The sequence below is a fragment of the Malaclemys terrapin genome, chromosome 4, assembly GCF_027887155.1.
Source record: "Malaclemys terrapin pileata isolate rMalTer1 chromosome 4, rMalTer1.hap1, whole genome shotgun sequence".
Lineage (NCBI taxonomy): Eukaryota > Metazoa > Chordata > Testudines > Emydidae > Malaclemys > Malaclemys terrapin.
Genome location: NC_071508.1, coordinates 58,205,919 through 58,225,360, shown reverse-complemented (window position 1 = coordinate 58,225,360; position 19,442 = coordinate 58,205,919). Strand labels below are relative to the sequence as shown.

At 42.9% G+C, this 19,442-nt stretch overlaps 1 protein-coding gene across 1 annotated transcript in view; it reads right to left on the bottom strand.

The window, feature by feature from the left end:
• The window catches only part of MICAL2 (microtubule associated monooxygenase, calponin and LIM domain containing 2), a 192,836-nt gene that overhangs the window by 113,716 nt on the left and 59,678 nt on the right, over nucleotides 1-19,442 (bottom strand). The window contains exons 4-12 of the mRNA XM_054026154.1: nucleotides 15,120-15,236; nucleotides 13,710-13,811; nucleotides 11,238-11,393; nucleotides 10,055-10,155; nucleotides 5,695-5,952; nucleotides 3,417-3,532; nucleotides 2,082-2,208; nucleotides 1,779-1,869; nucleotides 1,538-1,685 (exon numbers count right to left, since the gene is read on the bottom strand). Coding sequence (XP_053882129.1) covers nucleotides 1,538-1,685; nucleotides 1,779-1,869; nucleotides 2,082-2,208; nucleotides 3,417-3,532; nucleotides 5,695-5,952; nucleotides 10,055-10,155; nucleotides 11,238-11,393; nucleotides 13,710-13,811; nucleotides 15,120-15,236 — 1,216 coding nt within the window. The remainder of the gene's footprint in view (nucleotides 1-1,537; nucleotides 1,686-1,778; nucleotides 1,870-2,081; nucleotides 2,209-3,416; nucleotides 3,533-5,694; nucleotides 5,953-10,054; nucleotides 10,156-11,237; nucleotides 11,394-13,709; nucleotides 13,812-15,119; nucleotides 15,237-19,442) is intronic.

The window sequence follows — 19,442 nt, the reverse complement described above, 5'->3', positions numbered from 1 at the left end:
CCGCAGGCACCCCCCTGCAGCTTCCAGCCAGCGGGGAGGGACCCCGCAGCTGGCTCATGTTGTCAGGGATATTTTTAGTAAAAGCCAGGGACAGGTCATAGGACAGGACATTGCCTGTGATCTGTCCATGACTTACTAAAAATATCCATGACAAAAATCTCACCCTTACTCATGCCCACAGAGCTTGTCAACCCATCCCTTGGTCGTTGTGTTTTCAGTCAATCCAAGGGAAACCCCTCTTATTCTCCTGAGTTACGCCTTGCCATGTGGCCCACCTTGCATGGTGGCTTCTACGATTTCCAGTTTCACAAGGTAAAAGGGGCCCAACTGCACCTCTTATTCAGCTGAATAATTAGCATTTAGCACACCCATCAGCTTTAACCATGTCAGAAACCATTACACTAGCTTCCATTTACACTAGCTCTTATTTTGGTGCATGTGGCATTTTTTTCCATTCTGGAGTTTCCAGTTAGGTCATCTTTTCAAATTTCTGCCAGTGTCATTGTGGGTTTAAAAGTCTATGTGCATTGGGTAGCCCAGCATGCCTGTGTGCACTCTCCAGAGCCGGAGGGAGTCTGAGAGGACACTGGAGTCACTCCTACCACAGATTTCAACAGAAATGACCATTAAAGGCTGATTACAGCTTCTCTGGATGTGGGAAGATCACAGGTCTCAATAAGTAGCTGGGGCAGAGGACACACACTAAGGGCATGTCTACACTACAACTAGACACCCACGGCTGGCCCATGCCAGCTGACTCAGGCTTGCAGGACTCGGGCTAAGGGGCTGTATAATCGCAGTGGAGGTGGAGACTTGGGTTGCAGCCTGAGCTCTGGGACCTTGCCAGCTTGCAGAGACCTGGAGCCCGGAAGTTTAGGCTGCAATTGAACAGCCCTGCAGCCTGAGCCCCGCAAACTCAAGTCAGCTGGTACGGGGTGGCCGCCGGTGTCTGGTTGCCGTGTAGACACACTCTAAAAGTTTCTGTGTAGTTAGGTCCAGTGGGATATGGTGTGGTTACAGTCAGAAGAAGGGGGTTAGGACAGAAGAGGGAGTTAATTTGCCAGGACTACCTCGGGAATCTGTTACTCGATTTTTGGTGTTCATAATGCAGCTAATATGAAAGGGTGTTGTATTGCTCTGAACAGAGCACATACAGAAACAGTCTAAAGCTGCAAAACTCCCCTGAACTTGCCTCTCCTTTCTAAGAATGTGCTTCGAGGAACACATGGACATAAACCCTCACATTAAAAAAAATGAAATAAAAAATAGGCATGTGATTTCCACTAAAGTCAACAAGAATCACACGGCTAAAAGCCATGCAGCTCTTTGAAAATGTATACTGTCAGTTTTAAATGCTGGGCCAAGGACATCTGGGAAAAAACCAAACTCAGCGATGGCATGCACCCGGTTGCAAAAACAAATGTTAAAAGGGGACTCTAAACCACCAGCATTGTTTTAGTTGGCCTTACACTAGTCTATACTTTTATAAACTACTTAGCGTATCCTACAATTAGCAAACTCTACCCACATAACTTACATGAGGTCAGGTCTGAAGCGGTGCATAATTGCACACAGCGCAAGGCCACTCCTCCAAGAAGTAGTGAGATCAGTGACATGAACATTCTTGTAGCCTTCTGTCTGTTTCTGACACCAGGTTAAAAGCTTATTAGGTCGAATATCGGATTCTGCAGGTGTAATATAGGGAGAACATTTCAGTCACTTACATGCTCTGAACATGAAATGTAAAAGAATCATACCAGGCAGAAAATTTCACATACCATGTCTTGAGACATTCACTGATCTTCTAATAGAGCTGACCCTTTCAAGAGGGCATTGTTGTAGCTCATTTGTAACATACAAATGTCTAACCTAAAGCAAAAACAATTTGAACATGAGTACATGAACCACTGCAAGTGATTTTAATATAATATTTTCTTTTCACGTGAACTTTATCGGGTAACTTGACCTCATCCAGAGAATCTCATGAAAGTTTTGTTTATGCAGCATTTCAACTGCAGCCATGTGACTCCTGGGACAAAAATGAATTGTGATTTTGTAAAGTGAGCCTTTAAAGAACTGACCTGATGAGGTCGAACACAGCTGGAGTTCAAGTTGGGATAGCGCGTTCCTGGGTCAATGGTATACTGGTCAAAGTTCTTGTTGATATTTTCGGGTGTAGTCTGGGGCAATAGTCGATAAATGCTCTCTCTGACAGACAATAATAAAGAAGTGTCAGTTGAAGACCGAGTGCAACCATTTTTTCCTACATTGCTTTTGTAATTGCCCTCACCTTTATTTAGAATCGATCAATGATTAGCACCCTGCACTAAACCTGCATCTGCACCAACTGCCAATACTGTCTCAGCATGAGAAATTTTCCAACCCAAACCTGAGACAGACACTTACGTGATGCCTGTATCTTCCTGAGGCAGGAAGAGAGCAAGAAAGAAGTAAGATTACGTCATGCAAAGACATCTGGTTTTGCTTTAATCTCCACCCAAGGGGTAACTTCTCCTTTTACCACAAAACAGCATTGGATCCAGTCATCCTGCAATTCACCCAACCACTCGGCCCTTCCTTTGTTACTCCATTCAATTTTCCATTTGGGATTGCTCTGTGTTTCTGAGTCATCCACAAACATCTGCCTTCTCATTCCTCACACAGCACTGCACTTATAGTCCTGATCTCATAATTACCACAAACAATACTGCTCCCAAACAGCTACGATACATCAGTTTCTAAAACATCCTGACCAGCTGTAACAGTATCAAATCTTTGCCACTGGAACCACTAAACAGGGTCAGCAAATTCAGGCCATCGCCATGCAAAAAAATTTTTTGTTGGTGCCTTTAATAACAGTTTTTAGGAGAGTGAATAATAGATTATAGAAAAGAACTTATGATTAAAAGCTATGCAGATTCTTGCTTGCTGCACATTTAACAGAGTCAATAAAAGTCACATCACGGTCCCAGCATGAACTAAAAGGCTCAGCTAAAAAAATGGAGGTGCCAATTCTGAAGACTACTGCTGCTAAGACATGTGTGTTCTTTGACTAAAAGCAGATTATTTCACAAGTGCTTGGGGACCAGAAGATTTGCAGGGCTGGTCATTTGATACCAAGCCTTACACCTCTTCCTCAAAGTTTCAAACTGGGTCAGGTCAATAGTCACTTAGGCCCTAATCCTTCAGATTACTCGATATCAGTGGACCTTTGCACCAGCAGAGTGTAACTTGCAGGAACAGGCCTAGAGGTCCCTGCCATCTGAAAACTGTTCAGTAGCCTAAATGAACTGACTGCCACCACAGGTAAGCAGAATACTTCTGTTACTTGTGCTGTTCCTTGAACATCTTCTACCATCACCGTATTCCCTTAAAATTTGCTTAAATGGGAGGGGAAGAAGAAAGGAAGTGTTTACCGTTCAGCAAGGATCTCTAGTGGGGGTTTTCCTTGATCCCAGCTCTTCACCATCCATGCTGTATCAAAAGCAGCTAGGAAGCCTCTTGCACAGCCGGTACCCATCGGCCAGAAGGGCTGTAAAGAGTATTTACAGTTTAGCCATATTTATCCCTCATCTTTCTTAATAAGAGACTTATCACCAAAGCAGTTGCCAGGTGGGCTTGCAGGCTAGGTTTTCACACATTCTGAGATGCTAGGCCAGAGAAAGTTCTAGTATACAGTATTGCCAGCTCTCACAATATTTGGTGTTTTTTCTCAAAGCCTCAGCTCCTGGAGTCATGAGAATCTCAGCTTCAGTTTTGTATTTGTATATTCATTGTCCAAAGAAATTTCCAGCACTTATGCAGAGAACATCTGGAAAATGTGAACCCTAAAACATTCAAAAACCAGAAGGGAAGTAGAAAGATCCAACATTTCTTATTAACAAACAAACAAACAAACAAACAAACAAACAAACAAACAAACAAACAAACAAACAAACAAACAAACAAACAAACAAACAAACAAACAAACAAACAAACAAACAAACAAACAAACAAACAAACAAACAAACAAACAAACAAACAAACAAACAAACAAACAAACAAACAAACAAACAAACAAACAAACAAACAAACAAACAAACAAACAAACAAACAAACAAACCAACCTCCTGATTTTTAAGCCAATCTCACAATGTTTTGGGGATCTGATAGATGATTTCTGAACATCGGGGGTTGGCGATACTGAGTACACTGCTTGTTCACTTTAACTACACTCCCAGCATCAAAAGTACAAAGCAGGACAGTTGAATAACTGGGACTGCAGTCAAGGGAACTATGCCATTTACACCAACCGAGGACCTGGCTCCCTGTTTTCAGCTGTGAAACACAACTTGTGTTATATACACAAGTGGAATCCGCATCAGAGATCATTAGTCAGGCATTAGTTACTGATAAGTTATAGTATGAAAATGAAAGAAAATTCTATTGTAAAGAAAAAAGCACCAACATTTCACAACATGTATTGTAAGACAGGGGTTCTCAGACTTTTGTACTGGTGACCTCTTTCACACAGCAGGCCTCTGAGTGCGACCCCCCTTAAATATATGAAAAAGTGTTTTTAATGTATAACAGCATTATAAATGCTGGAGGCAAAGTGAGGTTTGGGGTGGAGGCTGACAGCTCCCGACCCCCCATGTAATAACCTCACAGCCCCTTGAGTGGTCCCGACCCTCAGTTTGAGAACCCCTGTTGTAAGACAAAGTAAAGAGGGTCCACTGACATTCTTAGGCCATCCCTAATGGCAATGCGATTGTATACGTCAGCCCAGTAAACAACACATACTCCATTTCGTGCAAGACATCCTGAAGAAAGCCCATAATGCCACAACACTCTGATACAGACGATTACAAACATGAATAATAATGAGTAACAAACATTTACACACACAAGCAACTTCTTTGAAGATTTCCCTGGAATTACTCATGTACGTAAACTTACACATATGAGCAAGTGTCTGCAGTATTGGGCCCACAGTTAGTACAGCTGACATGACCAACAAGGAGTCACTCCCCCTCCAACTTTAGAGGGTTTTTTTTTAAAGCAAAGTTGTCTGTCAAAGTGTTGTACCTAATCACACTGTAATTTAAAGTGGCACCTAAAGGTTATTAGAATTAAAGAAGTCAGCATGTAACAAAATATTTCTCTAGATTTTTTGTTTCTTTATACTTTATGCATTTGCCAGTGTTTTATGTAGAAGCAGCCTCACTGTTTCCCCCTTATTTCCTGTTTCTCCTTAAAGAATCTTATAGGAATGGAAGAAAAAAAATTAAAACCAGCCATTCTATTTAATGGTATTCATTGAGAAATTGCAGCTTTTAAAAAATGAGTCATTTAAAAAGTTCAAAACTTGTCAGTGTCCCTTTAAACAAATAGAAATTATGAACATGCTTAAAAACTAAGTAAAAATGCTGTCTGTTACTAGATATTATTAAACATGTGGCCAGCTCAGCTGGTTTCTGAATCTTCTTAATTCTATTCTTTTCAGGAAAGATTTAGGATTATGTCAGCTACCAGATAAAATTCACATTGCCACCTCCTGGTTATTATACTGTCAAAATAAGCAATCTGAATGCATTTACCAAAGTACCTGAACCTGCAGTTTAACAAAACCAAACCAAACTCCTCTTACAGCATAAAAACATATTTTTACTTTAAGGAATTCAAAATGCTTTTTGTTGTTGCTGCTAGGTATACCTCAAGTAAACTATCTCCAACAAGGGCAACTAAGAGCTGATGTCTGTGCCTTTCTCTTATTAGTGCAGCATTTTCAGAGGCATACATGGAAGTAAAATCAAACATAGCCACGTCTGGCTGCCCATAGTGATTAATCGCAAAATCCAAGGAAGGCAGCTGGTAATTGGTTGCAAAGTCTGCAGCTTCCCTTGCATAAGACAGCAGATTGTCCTGGTTTACGTTTTCCCCACAGAGAAGCATCTCGGTATCAATGTAGTCCTGAAGAGACAAAAACACCAGCATTATGAGAGATTTTAAAATATTCTGATGCAGGGACAGAAAATAGAATAGCACATAGCGGATGGCAACATCACATCTTGTGGCAAAGTACTGAGAGAAATTTGGCTGCTACTTAAATATTTAGAAAACTTGTTAATATGTAAACACACTGCTTAATATTTTAAACTATATACTAAGCCCAATCCAGAAACAACAACTCTCGATTAGGCAAGCCGAATAAACATTACTACTTACAACAGAAGATGGTGCTTTCCTCACCCTCCTCCCCTTAGCTACATGTTATTTTGGTAAATTTACTACCCTCCTATTGAGAAGGTATCACCACCACTAGTTATCAGTATGCAATGCAGTCTGTCTTTCGTGTCCCATCACTATTGAGAATATTGCACTTTAGGACTTGCGGGTCACCCTATTGAGTGATCTGGCATATATGACCGGATATTGATGAGCCTATGGCTTAAAACTGTATATACATGGACACTGTGTAAGACATAATGGACTATCTACAAATTGGGCAAGGAAAGAATTTGTTTGTGGAAAACTGCTCAACTTCGCAGGGACCCTTTCTTTATGGGTCATGCTGCTTCTGGTCAGTGACTGATAAGGCGATTTCTATTTCCAGCTTAATCAAGGATGAGACCCCTGACCTGGCACATTCTAGATGGATGATGCTGCAGAACAGATATTAGCCCAGTTATCTCTAGACAGGTTGTGTTTAGCACGAGACACAAATGGATCAAAGAAATGGTGTGGATGTGCCAATTGCCTGTGACCTTGGTTAAGTGCCTCTAGCTCCACAACAGGATTTGTTTGAACATGTACATATTGTGAGAAAGTCCTGGGAATAGGATTAAGATGAGAAAAGATGGTGAAGCTGTGCAAATGCCCTCACAACAGCTGCATGCAGTGTTGCCCCTATAAGGGGATCCCTCTGCAATTGATACCAGAGAGGGAGGAAGGGGAAAGTTTACCTGACTGGAACAGTTTGAACAGGCAGTGGCTGGATCAGGTGGGGAGGAAGAGGGTATTGCCCTTCCAGGTGACCAGAGAAGGGGATGTTCCAGAGAAACCCGCTTCATCTGGACATATTTTACTGGGCGCCCAACTTCATGGGCGCCCAGTGAATGGGGAAGAAACAGTCTTTCCCTAATGTTAGATAAAAATATCAGCAAATATCTGGGAACCCAGCTAGGGTAGCAGTGAGGCAGCCAAACTAGTGTCTCTTTGTGACAGATGTCCAGTGCAGATACTCAGTATGGAAAGGATACAGTTATTGGATAAAATGGATTGGAAAGGGGATTTAGAGGAAAGCAGCGCTTAAGAAAGCTAAGTGGAGGGTTGAGGGCTTGTAGTGTCTGGCTCTTCCTTTTCAGGCCCCTTACTCTTATATGAGGGAGGGAGGCAAGGTCCCAGCAATGGGCTGGCTTTGACTAGGTTGGGAAGGAGGAGGGCTGACAGTACCTCTCCCAAAAAGGTGAAATTTAATTATATCCTGCACTGCACTATTCATTGCCAGGTACTCCCAGATATTTTAAGTGAATCAAGTTGTAGCCTGCTCAAACCACATCCATCGCCTCCTGTTTTTCTTCCTGCAAGGCCAGACAATGGGACAGTGCTTTTGGAATAGAATTCCTTTGACGATACTGTGTTAGTTTTGTGGCAATATGAAAGGAACAGAAATTTGTATCTATGGCTCTGTTGACAAGAATTTGGTTTTGCTTGTTGTACATCTAACACCTCCCACAAAATTTAAAAAACAAAAAACTACGGTTACCATATTTAAAAATAAAAAAAAAGGACACTCCATAGGCCCTAGCCCCACCCCTTTCCCACCCCGGCCCCGCCCCAACTCCGCCCTTTCCCGCCCCTTCCCCAAAGTCCCCGCCCTAACTCCCCCTCCTCCAGCCACGCGAAAAGGGCTGCCCGAGCGCTACCAGCTTTACGGGCAGCCTACAGACCCTGCACCCCCGGCCGGTGCTTCCCCAGCGCAGCTGGAGCCCGGGAGGGGAAGCGCCCAGCTGGGGGTGCAGGGTCTGGAGGCTGCCCGGCAAACCGTGAAGCCGGTAGCGCTCGGGCTTTGGGCAGCCCCTATGCCTCCGGACCCTGCGCCCCTGGCCGGGCACTACCCCTCCTGAGCTCCGGCGGCGCAGGGTCCGGAGGCATGGGGGCTGCCCAAAGCCCGTAGCGCTCGGCTCTTAAACAGAGCCGAAGAGTCAGGGGAGGAGCAGAGCCGCCGCAGCCGGAGGCTCTGCTCCTCCCCTGACTCTTCGGCTCTGTTTAAGAGCCGAGCTGCCCGAGCGCTACCGGCTTTGGGCAGCCCCCATGCCTCTGGACCCTGCGCCGCCGGAGCCCGGGAGGGGAAATGCCGGGCCAGCGGCTGGGGTCCGGAGGCAAGGGGGCTGCCTGAAGCCCAGCAGCCACGGGAGGGGAAGTGCCCAGCCGGCATTTTCCCGGACATGTTCGGCTTTTTGGCAATTCCCCCCGGACAGGGGTTTGATTGCCAAAAAGCCAGACATGTCCGGGAAAAACCGGACGTATGGTAACCCTAAAAAAACCTAAAACATTTGAAACCCACAACAATTTCAGGCATTTGTTCCCCACTGGAAAGATCTACTTGTCAGTCTCTAAAATGATTCTAAATGTTCTTGTTGGGGAGATTAGTAACTATCAGGTTTTATTGAAGTCTGATCCTGTCTATAGGGGTCAGAAAAAAAGATTAGCTCAAGTTTGGGAAATGCAGCTTCTGTCACTTTGTTGCAGTACAGTTGCTGGAAAGCCACAGTCACAGCACATGGCACAGGATCCAATTAGCCATTCCAGTATCTCAGCTTTACCCACCTGGGTAGGGAAAGGGGTTTGGCTAGATTCCTCTGTTGTCCTCTGGACGGCATTTAAACAAAAACTAACCAGCCCAATCCTGAAGTCAGGCTGCACAACATTGCTTTTAGTTCAAAAGTGGTCATGGCAAAGCATTGCAAAGTTAGATTTGTCCTGGTGACTAAGATGGACTCTTTTAGACAACATGAAAGACAGGAAAGAGGAGTCTTAGATTCACATTTCAGGAATCATCCGGGTCACAGTCCTGGAGACCGTGATGTCATTTTGTTCCATCGACTGGTCCGTTTTAAACATCTTTCAGGACTGGGAGGGATGGGGTGGCCCACTGGTGTGATGGTAAGTCCCAGAATCCCAGCCTGTGGCAAGTCATGAAGGGGAGGCTGCTCAAAGTGGGAGTGTGGTGACAATGGTGAGACTACCCCAATCTCCCTGCCTCGCTGAACTCCCTTCTACACTCTAAGCTGAAAATAAATTACCGAAGATTCATCAGAGAAGCAGTTTCCAAACAGAGTGGCAACTTTGTCTCATCAATAGCAACCACATGCCAAACAAGATTTTGATAGCCCACATACAGGTACTTCCTTTCCTCCCAGGAAGATTCTAGTCTGTTATGACTATTCTGGCAAGGTTACAAAATGACAAGTGATTTTTGGATGCCTAACAGGAAACATCTTGAAGGGGCCTGATTTTCCAAAAGTGCTGAGCACTCAGTTTCTGAAAATTAAGGCCTTTTAAACCATCTCAGTTTAGACACCCAAGAATTACTAGGTACTTTGAAACTTGTTTATAAAGGCCAAACTTGTTTAGAAGTGACCTTCCTGTTGCCTTTCATCCTTTTTGGACAATGTAATATTTCAGTGTTGGACTTTATCTGAGGCTCTCAGTTTGCTGGCTGAGCATACACAGTTTTCCCTAATTTGATTTTTGAGTCACTGAGGTTTATTGTCTTCAGTGATATCAATGCCTGCGTAGCCAATGACTCTTCCAGGGTGACTCAAGATCATATTACAACCAGTTTCTGAACTGACATTTAAGCAGTACCATTTTCAGTTCTGAGTTTGGTTGATTTTTACAGTGAGAACACAAAACACAGGTAAACCACCATCTAAGTGAGTCATACTCTAATCATAAAATGATTAAATGAGTCAATTAAAACCTTCCGTTCAGCCGCTCTCATGTAGTCTCAACCAACTAAATAAAGGAACAAATAAAATAGAGGGCTTTGCCCTGCATCTATACATACATTGATAATCACTCCTTTGTCCAGAAGACTCTGCTTTTTTGCGGTCATTACAAAATAGTGAGTGCTATCTTTGTAGTAAACAATATTCTCCAGGTCAATTCCTGAAAAGACGACAAGAGATTTGTGAAGAAAACCTAACTTAAATGAATGTTTTCATTAGTTTAGCCATTTGCCATCAATAATGGATATAGTCCCCACAAATATCTTTCATTTAAGGTTTAGTTCAGGCACCTCCCAAATATAAATACTTGGAGTCCCCAACTGAGATTTCAGAGTGCATAGAACAAAGGGGCCCCAAAACACAGAATACAAGAAAGTCCTTGACCAGCTGTAAAATATTTGTAGCTATTATTAGCATTCTAAATAATCTTCTAAGAAAGGAAAAATATGATCCATATTTGACACAAAATGTGTAGGTTGCCATAGGCCTAGCTACGGCTCCAATAAAATGCTCATTGATTTAAATTGGACTAGGATCAAGTGCATGGTGACTAAAACGTTAATTTAAAATACAGACTGCAATGTGGGAATGGAAGTATATTCCCGAAACCAGGGAAAGGAAGTATATAACCTTAGTATACTTCTAGTGGATGTTTCCCTATTCTGGGCCCCTTTTTCACACACAAGGATGAAGGGTTAAGCCAAGATACAGTTTATATAATTTAGGGAGAATGGCTTTAAATCAACGATTTATATTTTATTTTAAAGTGATATAAAAGCCTATTGACAGCAAACCAACATGCACTTCAAAAAGTACTTTCTTAGCAAATAGACAATGATGCTTCCAAGAAAGCAAGTGAGCATATTTTATGAGGTGCTTAAAACATACAATACGTGAACTAATACAAAGAAATCTAAGCATGCTCTCCTTATGGGAAATCTTTAGGTATTGAGAATGTTCTCTCACAAAAAGTTATACTTTGTATCAAAAATATTTTTTACAGTTGAGAAAAATGAAAACACCAAAAGTTCAAGGATGTGGTAACACCCATAATAAAAAAATTCCATTGTATGAACATCTCCTTCCCTAAGACTTTGAAATCAGCAGAATTTTATTGCTTTATGTTATTTAATATATTATAAATTATTTTTGGAGTGGGGTAGGTGGGTGGTCCTGTATATATCAAGTTGCCCTACTGTATATTTTGTTTGGTCATGAAAAAAAATGAGAATGAGGACTTACCCGTTTCCTCTTTAAGGTCCTGGAAGAATTTTTGATTGAAGATGAAAGCAACACCACTAATTTCCTCTACCTTGGCTTCTGCAGTCGTGTTTCTGTTGATAAAGTTGGCTGTGATAGCTATAGCCAGCTTTCCACGAAACTCCTTCCTTCTAAAACCTGGAGAACAAGGGAAAGAATTACCACTACTGCAACACTGAGGTTCATTTGTTGAGGCTGACCCACATATCTTGAAAAGTTTAAGGCTGCTAATTTCAAACACTCTGAAATACTGCATTACTACTTAGCTTTTGCAGCCTTATTAAACAAAGTTGGGTTACATCCCTCCAACATTTTAGTGCTATCATACCCCTTCAGTGACAGTTTAAGACTGGCAATCCAGAGAGAAGTTCTTGTAACCCTGGCCGGTGTGTAAAACCAGCCAAAGTTTTTACAACCATGCTCTGGGATGGGGGAAACCTTCAAGGCAACTCTCTCTTTCACAAACAAATACCAATCCAGCCCCCAGTGTATGGCCAGTGGATTCCTCCTTTTTTCCAAAATCCCATGCATTTCATTTCAAGTGTCTGCATATCCCCATCCCCAAAAGACCTGCAGATACATGCCTGGTACTGTAATGAAAATATACAACATTAAGTTGAAGGTTGGATTTCTGTTTGGTGGTTTATTGTTTATTCTGGGGTGGGAGAAAGAGGGAAGTGTGCAGCAAAAACAAACCCATGTATTCATTACTTGAAAATTTTAAAACCATGAGGGAGAACATTTGTAAAAGCTACTTAGGAAAAAGCCAGAGTTTTGGTAGCACTTACTATTTGGTTAGTCTTAAAAAAAAAAAAAAAAAAAAATCAAGTTGTCAACAATCAAGAGGAGGAACACAGAAATTTTGAAAAATATTTGGCTCCTACAACTATGAGAAAGATAGAAAGAAAGCATGTGTGAGAGCGAGATAGTAGGTCATGATCCAGCAAATATGCATCTGCTTATGTGTATGCAATTTGGGCAGTCCATTAAAACCTTGTGTAAACTTAAGCAGACTCATGATTACAGGATCAGGATCGTAGGGAGTAGTTTAAACCAATGGCAAAAAATATGACTTTCAGCTAGTGTATTTCATAGTCAGTATCAGGGAAAATAAAGAAATTCACAGTATATAGTGATGTGTCTGTAGGTGTGTGTTTCTGTTCTAGTTTTGACCTCACCCTTTGCTTGGGGTAGGTATAACGTGCAAATTATCACTATTTTATGAATGTCTTTGGTCTGATCAACTATGGTGTGCATCAAATACTTTCTCTTAGCCAGATTATTTTTTTAAAGGGGTCATCAAGATTTTTGCTAGTGTTACACTGGCAGTAATTTTGTTTTGCTGACGTGTGACTCCTGCAACAGACTTTCTGCAAAGACACCCAAGGAAGTGTGACCAAAATTTTCTTTTAAAAAGTTACAGGGGGAAGGAAAAAAAAAATCTATAAGCACTGTATTGTGTTTGGCAGATAGGAGAAAAAGCTGACATGTGACGCAAACTAAGACTAATAAAAAGGGAAATCAGGAACTTGGTGAGTTGAAACTAACATGAGTATAATTAAAGCTACCAGAAGAACATGTAATTAAGTAACAGGTTTGTTCATGCGACGCCAGAACGGCTTAGCTAATGTCTCACTCACAAAAGCAACTCAGGGGGTTGGAATTCTGTTTGATGACTGTAAGAGATGTAACAGCAGGACCTTCCTTTCCTTCCAGTTATTTATTATCTCTTACATCTGGTACTGAAATAACTACTTCTGATATTAATCACCACTGTCCAAGAACAACTCCTCTGCTGTGTTCATTAAATACCTGGCTGTCACCATATGATCATTATTTCAAGTATATTCAGCTGACTTATGAGACAATGACATGAAGAATGTGCGGTTCCCAAAACATTTTTGTCAATCACCATAAAATTAAACCAGCATGTTATTTGTTAACCTTGCAGTAGGGACTTATGGTACACCTCTACCCCGATATAACGCTGTCCTCGGGAGCCAAAAAAAAAAAAAAAAAATCTTACCGCGTTATAGGTGAAACCGCGTTATATCGAACTTGCTTTGATCCGCTGGAGTGCGCAGCCCCGCCCGCCCTGGAGCACTGCTTTACCGTGTTATATCCGAATTCGTGTTATATTGGATCACGTTATATCGGCGTAGAGGTATACTAACCACCACAATATGATCCCTACAAACTGGCAGAGATGGCCCTAAGAATCAGTAATTAAGTAAATGTCTCACTTGTTGGGGTACAGCTGAAAAACTATAATAAAGGTGGGAGACACGCCATAAAGGAATTTCCACTATCATATATGCAAACACTTATGCACTGAAGGAGAGGGAGAGGGACAGGGAGAAGGAGAAAACCCATTCCCTTCTGGTATCCTTAGCTCTTAGCCTTTCCACTGTACTTTAAGACAGTTATTGACCTTAAGAATATCTTTTTACCCACCTTCTAAAGTGTTCCTGCGACCATCTGCACCAATAATAACATCAAATTCAAATGCTGACAGAGGGTGATCCATTGGGAGAAATTCAGCCCGCCAACCTATCTCTAAAGAAACAAGTAATACAACTTATTCAGATATTGCATTGTTAGAATGTGAAGGAAAGCAATTAGGATAAAAAAAGAGTCTATTTTCCTTTCAAACTGAACCGAAATCTGCCCTCAGACATCTGCATACAACTTCCACTGACGTCAAAGTTGCATGCCACTCTCACTAACATTAATGAGGGTTAAGCTTGCAAGCTGACGGCAGAAAGGGGGTAGAAGAACAATGGGCAGCCCAGGACCCCCGCTGGTGCTGGGTGAGGGGGCGGCAGTGCATGGCCCAGGACCTCCACTGGTGCTAGGGGGGAGAAGTTGGTGGGGCTGGCAAGCTCCCTACGCGTCTCCTTGCGGTTCCCTGGGAGTGGGGACATGTCCCTCCCTCAGCTCCTAGCTCCGTGCACTGCCCCTGCCCCAAGAGCCGGCTCCACAGCTCCCGTTGTCTGAGAACGATGGCCAATGGGAGCTGTGGAGGTGGTGCCTGCAGGTGGAGGCAGTGCACAGAGCCAGGAGCTGAGGGAGGGTCATGTCACCCATTTTCTGGGGAGCCCCGCAAGGGAAGTGCGGCCCAGAGTCCCCTCACCCCCTCCAGTGCTCCAACCCCCAGTCCGGAGCCCCCTCCCACACCCAAAATGCCTCCTGCTGCTGCTGTGGGGGGAGGCGGTGGCCCGAACACTGCCCCAGCAGCAGCTAGTGTGGCTGGCCCAGGGGCTGCCTGAACTGTTCAGGTGGCCCCCCCGACCAGCTGCACCGGCTGCTGCAGAAATTCCGAAGGTCCCGGAAAGTCACGGAATCCATGATATCCATGACAGACTCACAGCCGTATTTATACATACTGGTAAATACCATTCAACGAGAATGGCTAACTTCTGATAGGGTACTAACTGTCAATGGGAGTTACATACGATGGAAGAAAGAGCAACATTTGGTTCATGGGGCTTAAAGATATCCTCAAAATTCATATTTATCAATCTAAAATTCTCATGCCAAGAAGACAGCAGCAGGCCATACTAGCCTCCCTACAAAACCTCAAGCACATGCCCGCAGGCATAGTGAGAAACCTCTACTTCTCTGGCCCGGGCATATTTTTAAAATGGATCAGTATGTTGATACGACAGTTGTCATGCTTGCAATTCCATACACCGTTTCATAAGAAAGGCACAAGTTTCTTTAAGAGGAAGTGTGGCTACCTTTGCTTGATTAGAAATTATTTCACAAATGATAATACAGTTATTTCATACAATGAGAGTAATTCAATAGGACAAAGTTACTGGCTTCTTAATTTTGTTATTTGAAGTCACAAGTCAGCCGTACTTTGGTTTTCCTGATCTTCAGGAGGTTCCAGAACTTTCGCAAACTCTACGTTCACATGGATTTCAATTCCCAGCATAAGTGCAACTTTGAAGAGGATAAGCTGAAGCTGTCGAATACCTGTGAACAATGATAACACATTTGTCATTTTAGACTATGTAACAGCATTTCCTTTATTAAATTAATATTGTGGTAGCACCTGGGGCCCTCATATTGTGCTAGGCACTGTAAAGATACATAACATGTTTTCAGTTTCTCTGCTGAAGTCCCTAGAGACTAGGCAAGTCACTTGAGCCTAACTTTTCACAGGTGGTCATTAACTGTGTTCTCCTAATTTTCTGGGTGTGTCACTTGAGACCCTGAGACCTGATTTGCAGAAGTGTTGAACGCTCGCAACTGAAGACAGTGGGAACTGTGTTTTGAAGCTATTGAGTATTAAAATAATGCTAAGCACTCTGAAAAAATCAGGTCCTTGGCATGTCAAACTGGGTATCCAAAATTAATGGATATTTTTTACCTTAATCTTTCTTTGCCTCAGTTCCCCATTTGTAAAATGGGGCCCAGGGTCTTAAGACAGGCACCCAGAAAATGAGGAACATACACACAATTTATGACCACCTGTGAAAAGTTTAGTTTAAGTGACTTGCCCAGCATCATTCTGTGGCAGGGCATGGGTAGAATTTACTTCCCAGGGTACCATACCACTGCCTGCACCAAGAGATCATCCTTTCTCTTCCTGCTATCCCCTGCCTCATTCACTACACGCCTTCCAACTTATGCAACTCAAGTAGCAGTTCTACAGACAACACTCTCCTTTACTATACAACTCGTATTCATCACATAACAGGTCCACCTGTGCACTGAATGAGGAAGGGGTCCTGCGGAAAAAATAGTATGTTACGTTACATAGTTAAAAGACCGTTCCATAATGCATATGCCCAAGGCAGCTCAATTAAGATTGAATAGGCAACCTTAATTCTAAATACCTTCGTATTTCTAGATTCTGCAACCTTAATCATATTCTTTTAACATAGTTTTGATCCAACATATAGTCCTCTGCCATGTGAGCTAATGGAGTAAATAGCAGCAGTAGTAAGTTGTCGACCTGTGTGTGGACTAGCAGTAGAGGGGATGAGACATGGACACTGGATTTCACAGATATTTGCAGAAAACAGAGGAATCTTCGATTCCACTTCAAGCTCTGGAGGGGACAGTGCTCTATTCCAAGCTCTAGTGGGCACATATTTTTCTACCCATTTCCCAAGCTCGACCCTTTTGCATCTCCCCCCCAGCTTTGCCTTCTCTAGTCCCATCTCTTCCCAACCTCTGGCTCCTCATACCAGTCCCATTCTTCTCACCTAGCCAACCTCAGCCCTGATTCCTCAGGATTCTCATCCCAGTCTCTTAGCCCAGCCATTTCTACACCCCAAAGGCTCCTTTTCCCATTTTTTGCTCCCCCTGCCACTGCCCCAAGTTTGGCTCTTGTCCCCTCTGCAGTTGGTTCAGGCAGCTTTCTTCTCCACACTGCTAGAATGCCAGCAAGGAGAGCACTGAGAGCACAGGAGAGAGACTCAGATCTAGTAAATACCTACAGAGGATACCCTACTGCAATTTTTCAAAGGCTTATACTTTAGCCAAATTTGGGCAGATTTTCAAGGGGAAAGCAAACATCCCTGACACAATAGCCACTCCCCTGCCAAATTTCAAGTCTCTGCTCCAAACTGTGGAGACACTAGAGCGCTTCTCAGAGAAAAGGTCACCAGAGTCTTTATCCCTAGCCTCATTCTAGGAAACAGCTGAACCATTTTGCTTGAAATTTTCAAAATAAAGTTCATCCTGACACAGATACTTGTCATAGAAAATTGCAGCCCAAAGAGCTAAAATTTGGGAAAGTTATAAGCAACTGAAAACAGGATCTTAAAATGGGAAGTGGCAGGCGCTCTTATTAAAAGGTAGTACTGCCAGCCCCACCTATAATAAGAGTTGGGAAGCACATTTAGGTTTCCACAAACTTTTTGATTTATTGTAAAAAGAACAAGGAGTGCTTGTGAAACCTTAGAGACTAACGAATTTATTTGAGCATAAGCTTTTGTGGGCTAAAACCCACTTCATCGGATGCATGCAGTGGAAAATAAGTAGGAAGACACACACACACACCATGAAAAAATTGGTGTTGCCATACCAACTGTAACAAGACCAATCAATTAAGGTGGGCTATTATCAGCAGGAGAAAAAAAACCTTCTGTAGTGATAATCAAGATAGCCCATTTCAAACAGTTGACAAGGTGTGAGTAACAGTAGGGGGAAAAATTAGAATGGGGAAATAGTTTTTACTTTGTGTAATGACCCATCCACTCCCAGTCTTTATTCAAGCCTAATTTAATGGTGTCCAGTTTGCAAATTAATTCCAGTTCTGCAGTTTCTCGTTGGAGTCTGTTTTTGAAGGTTTTTTCCGGTTAGGAATTGCGACTTTTAGGTCTGTAATTGAGTGACCAGGGAGGCTGAAGTGTTCTCCGACTGGTTTTTGAATGTTATAATTCTTGATGTCTGATTTGTGTCCATTTATTCTTTTGCGTAGAGACTGTCCGGTCTGGCCAATGTACATGGCAGAGGGGCATATCACCACATTGGTAGATGTGCAGGTGAATGAGCCTCATAGTGTGGCTGATGCGATTAGGTCCTAGGATGATGTCCCTTAAACAGATATGTGGACAGAATTGGCAACGGGCTTTGTTGCAAGGATAGGATCCTGGGTTAGTGTTTTTGTTGTGTGGTTGCTTGTGAGTATTTCCTTCAGGTTGGGGGGCTGTCTGTAAGCGAGGACTGGCCTGTCTCCCAAGATCTGTGAGAGTGAGGGATCCTCCTTCAGGATAGGTTGTAGCTCCTTGATAATGCGCTGGGGGCTGAAGGTGACGGCTAGTGGCATTCTGTTACTTTCTTTGTTGGGCCTGTCCTGAAGTAGGTGACTTCTGGGTATTCTTCTGGCTCTGTCAATCTGTTTCTTCACTTCACAGGGTGGGTATTGTAGATTTAAGAACGCTTGATAGCGATCGTGTAAGTGTTTGTCTGTCTGAGGGATTGGCACAAATGCGGTTTATCTTAGGGCTTGGCTGTAGACAATGGATCGTGTGATATGGTCTGGATGAAAGCTGGAGGCATGTAGGTAAGTATAGCGGTCAGCAAGTTTCCGGTATAGGGTGGTGTTTATGTGACCATCGCTTATTAGCACTGTAGTATCCAGGAAGTGGATCTCTTGTGTAGACCTGTCCAGGCTGAGGTTGATGGTGGGATGGAAATTGTTGAAATCATGGTGGAATTCCTCAAGGGCTTCTTTTCCATGGGTCCAGAGGATGAAGATGTCATCAATGTAGTGCAAGTAGAGTAGGGGCATTAGGGGACGAGAGCTGAGGAAGCATTGTTCTAAGTCACCCATAAAAATGTTGGCATACTGTGGGGCCATGCGGGTACCCATAGCAGTGCCACTGACTTGAAGGTATATATTGTCCCCAAATGTGAAATAGTTGTGGGCGAGGACAAAGTCACAAAGTTCAGCCACCAGGTTTGCCATGACATTATCAGGGATACTGTTCCTGATGGCTTGTAGTCTATCTTTGTGTGGAATGCTGGTGTAGAGGGCTTCTACATCCATAGTGGCCAGGATGGTGTTTTCGCCTCTCTTCCCCGCCTTTTTTTTTAATCTTTACAAAACACACACACACACACACACACACACAGGTGGTGGGGACATCCTTTTGAACCACACAAGCAATCAGGCAAATACCCTAGAGTGGTCTGTCTACTTGTTCAGGAGGCTTATCAGTGTAAAAGTATGTCCTGTATCCTTATGTTTGGATATTATGGGTGAAATCCTGTCCCAAAGAAGTCCGTGACAAAACTCCCATTGACTTCTGTGGGCCAAGCTTTCAACCTTCATATACAAGGACATTTGTTTACCAACCCACTATCTAACTCATATTAGTCAAACATACATCTAAATTACATCTAGTTATACTGTGATGATACACATTCAAATGAAAACAGATAGCCCCACAATCAGATGTCACTCTCCTCCATCCCACCTGCTTTTTAAGAAAAAGCAGACAGCCCTCCCTCCCTCGCCCCCCTAAAGTGATCAAAACTCATTTCCATGGTTTTTGTTAACACATTTGGTTTACTATTTTTGGTACCATTTTCTCTAGAAGTTCTCCTCCTCAATAATAGCTGCAAACATTCCCACACTCAGGATGCTGTTCAAGAGGTTTGTTTTTGTCCAAGTTAAGTTAAAATCCCTTTTGGATAGGCACCATCCCTTTTTCGGTATTTTGT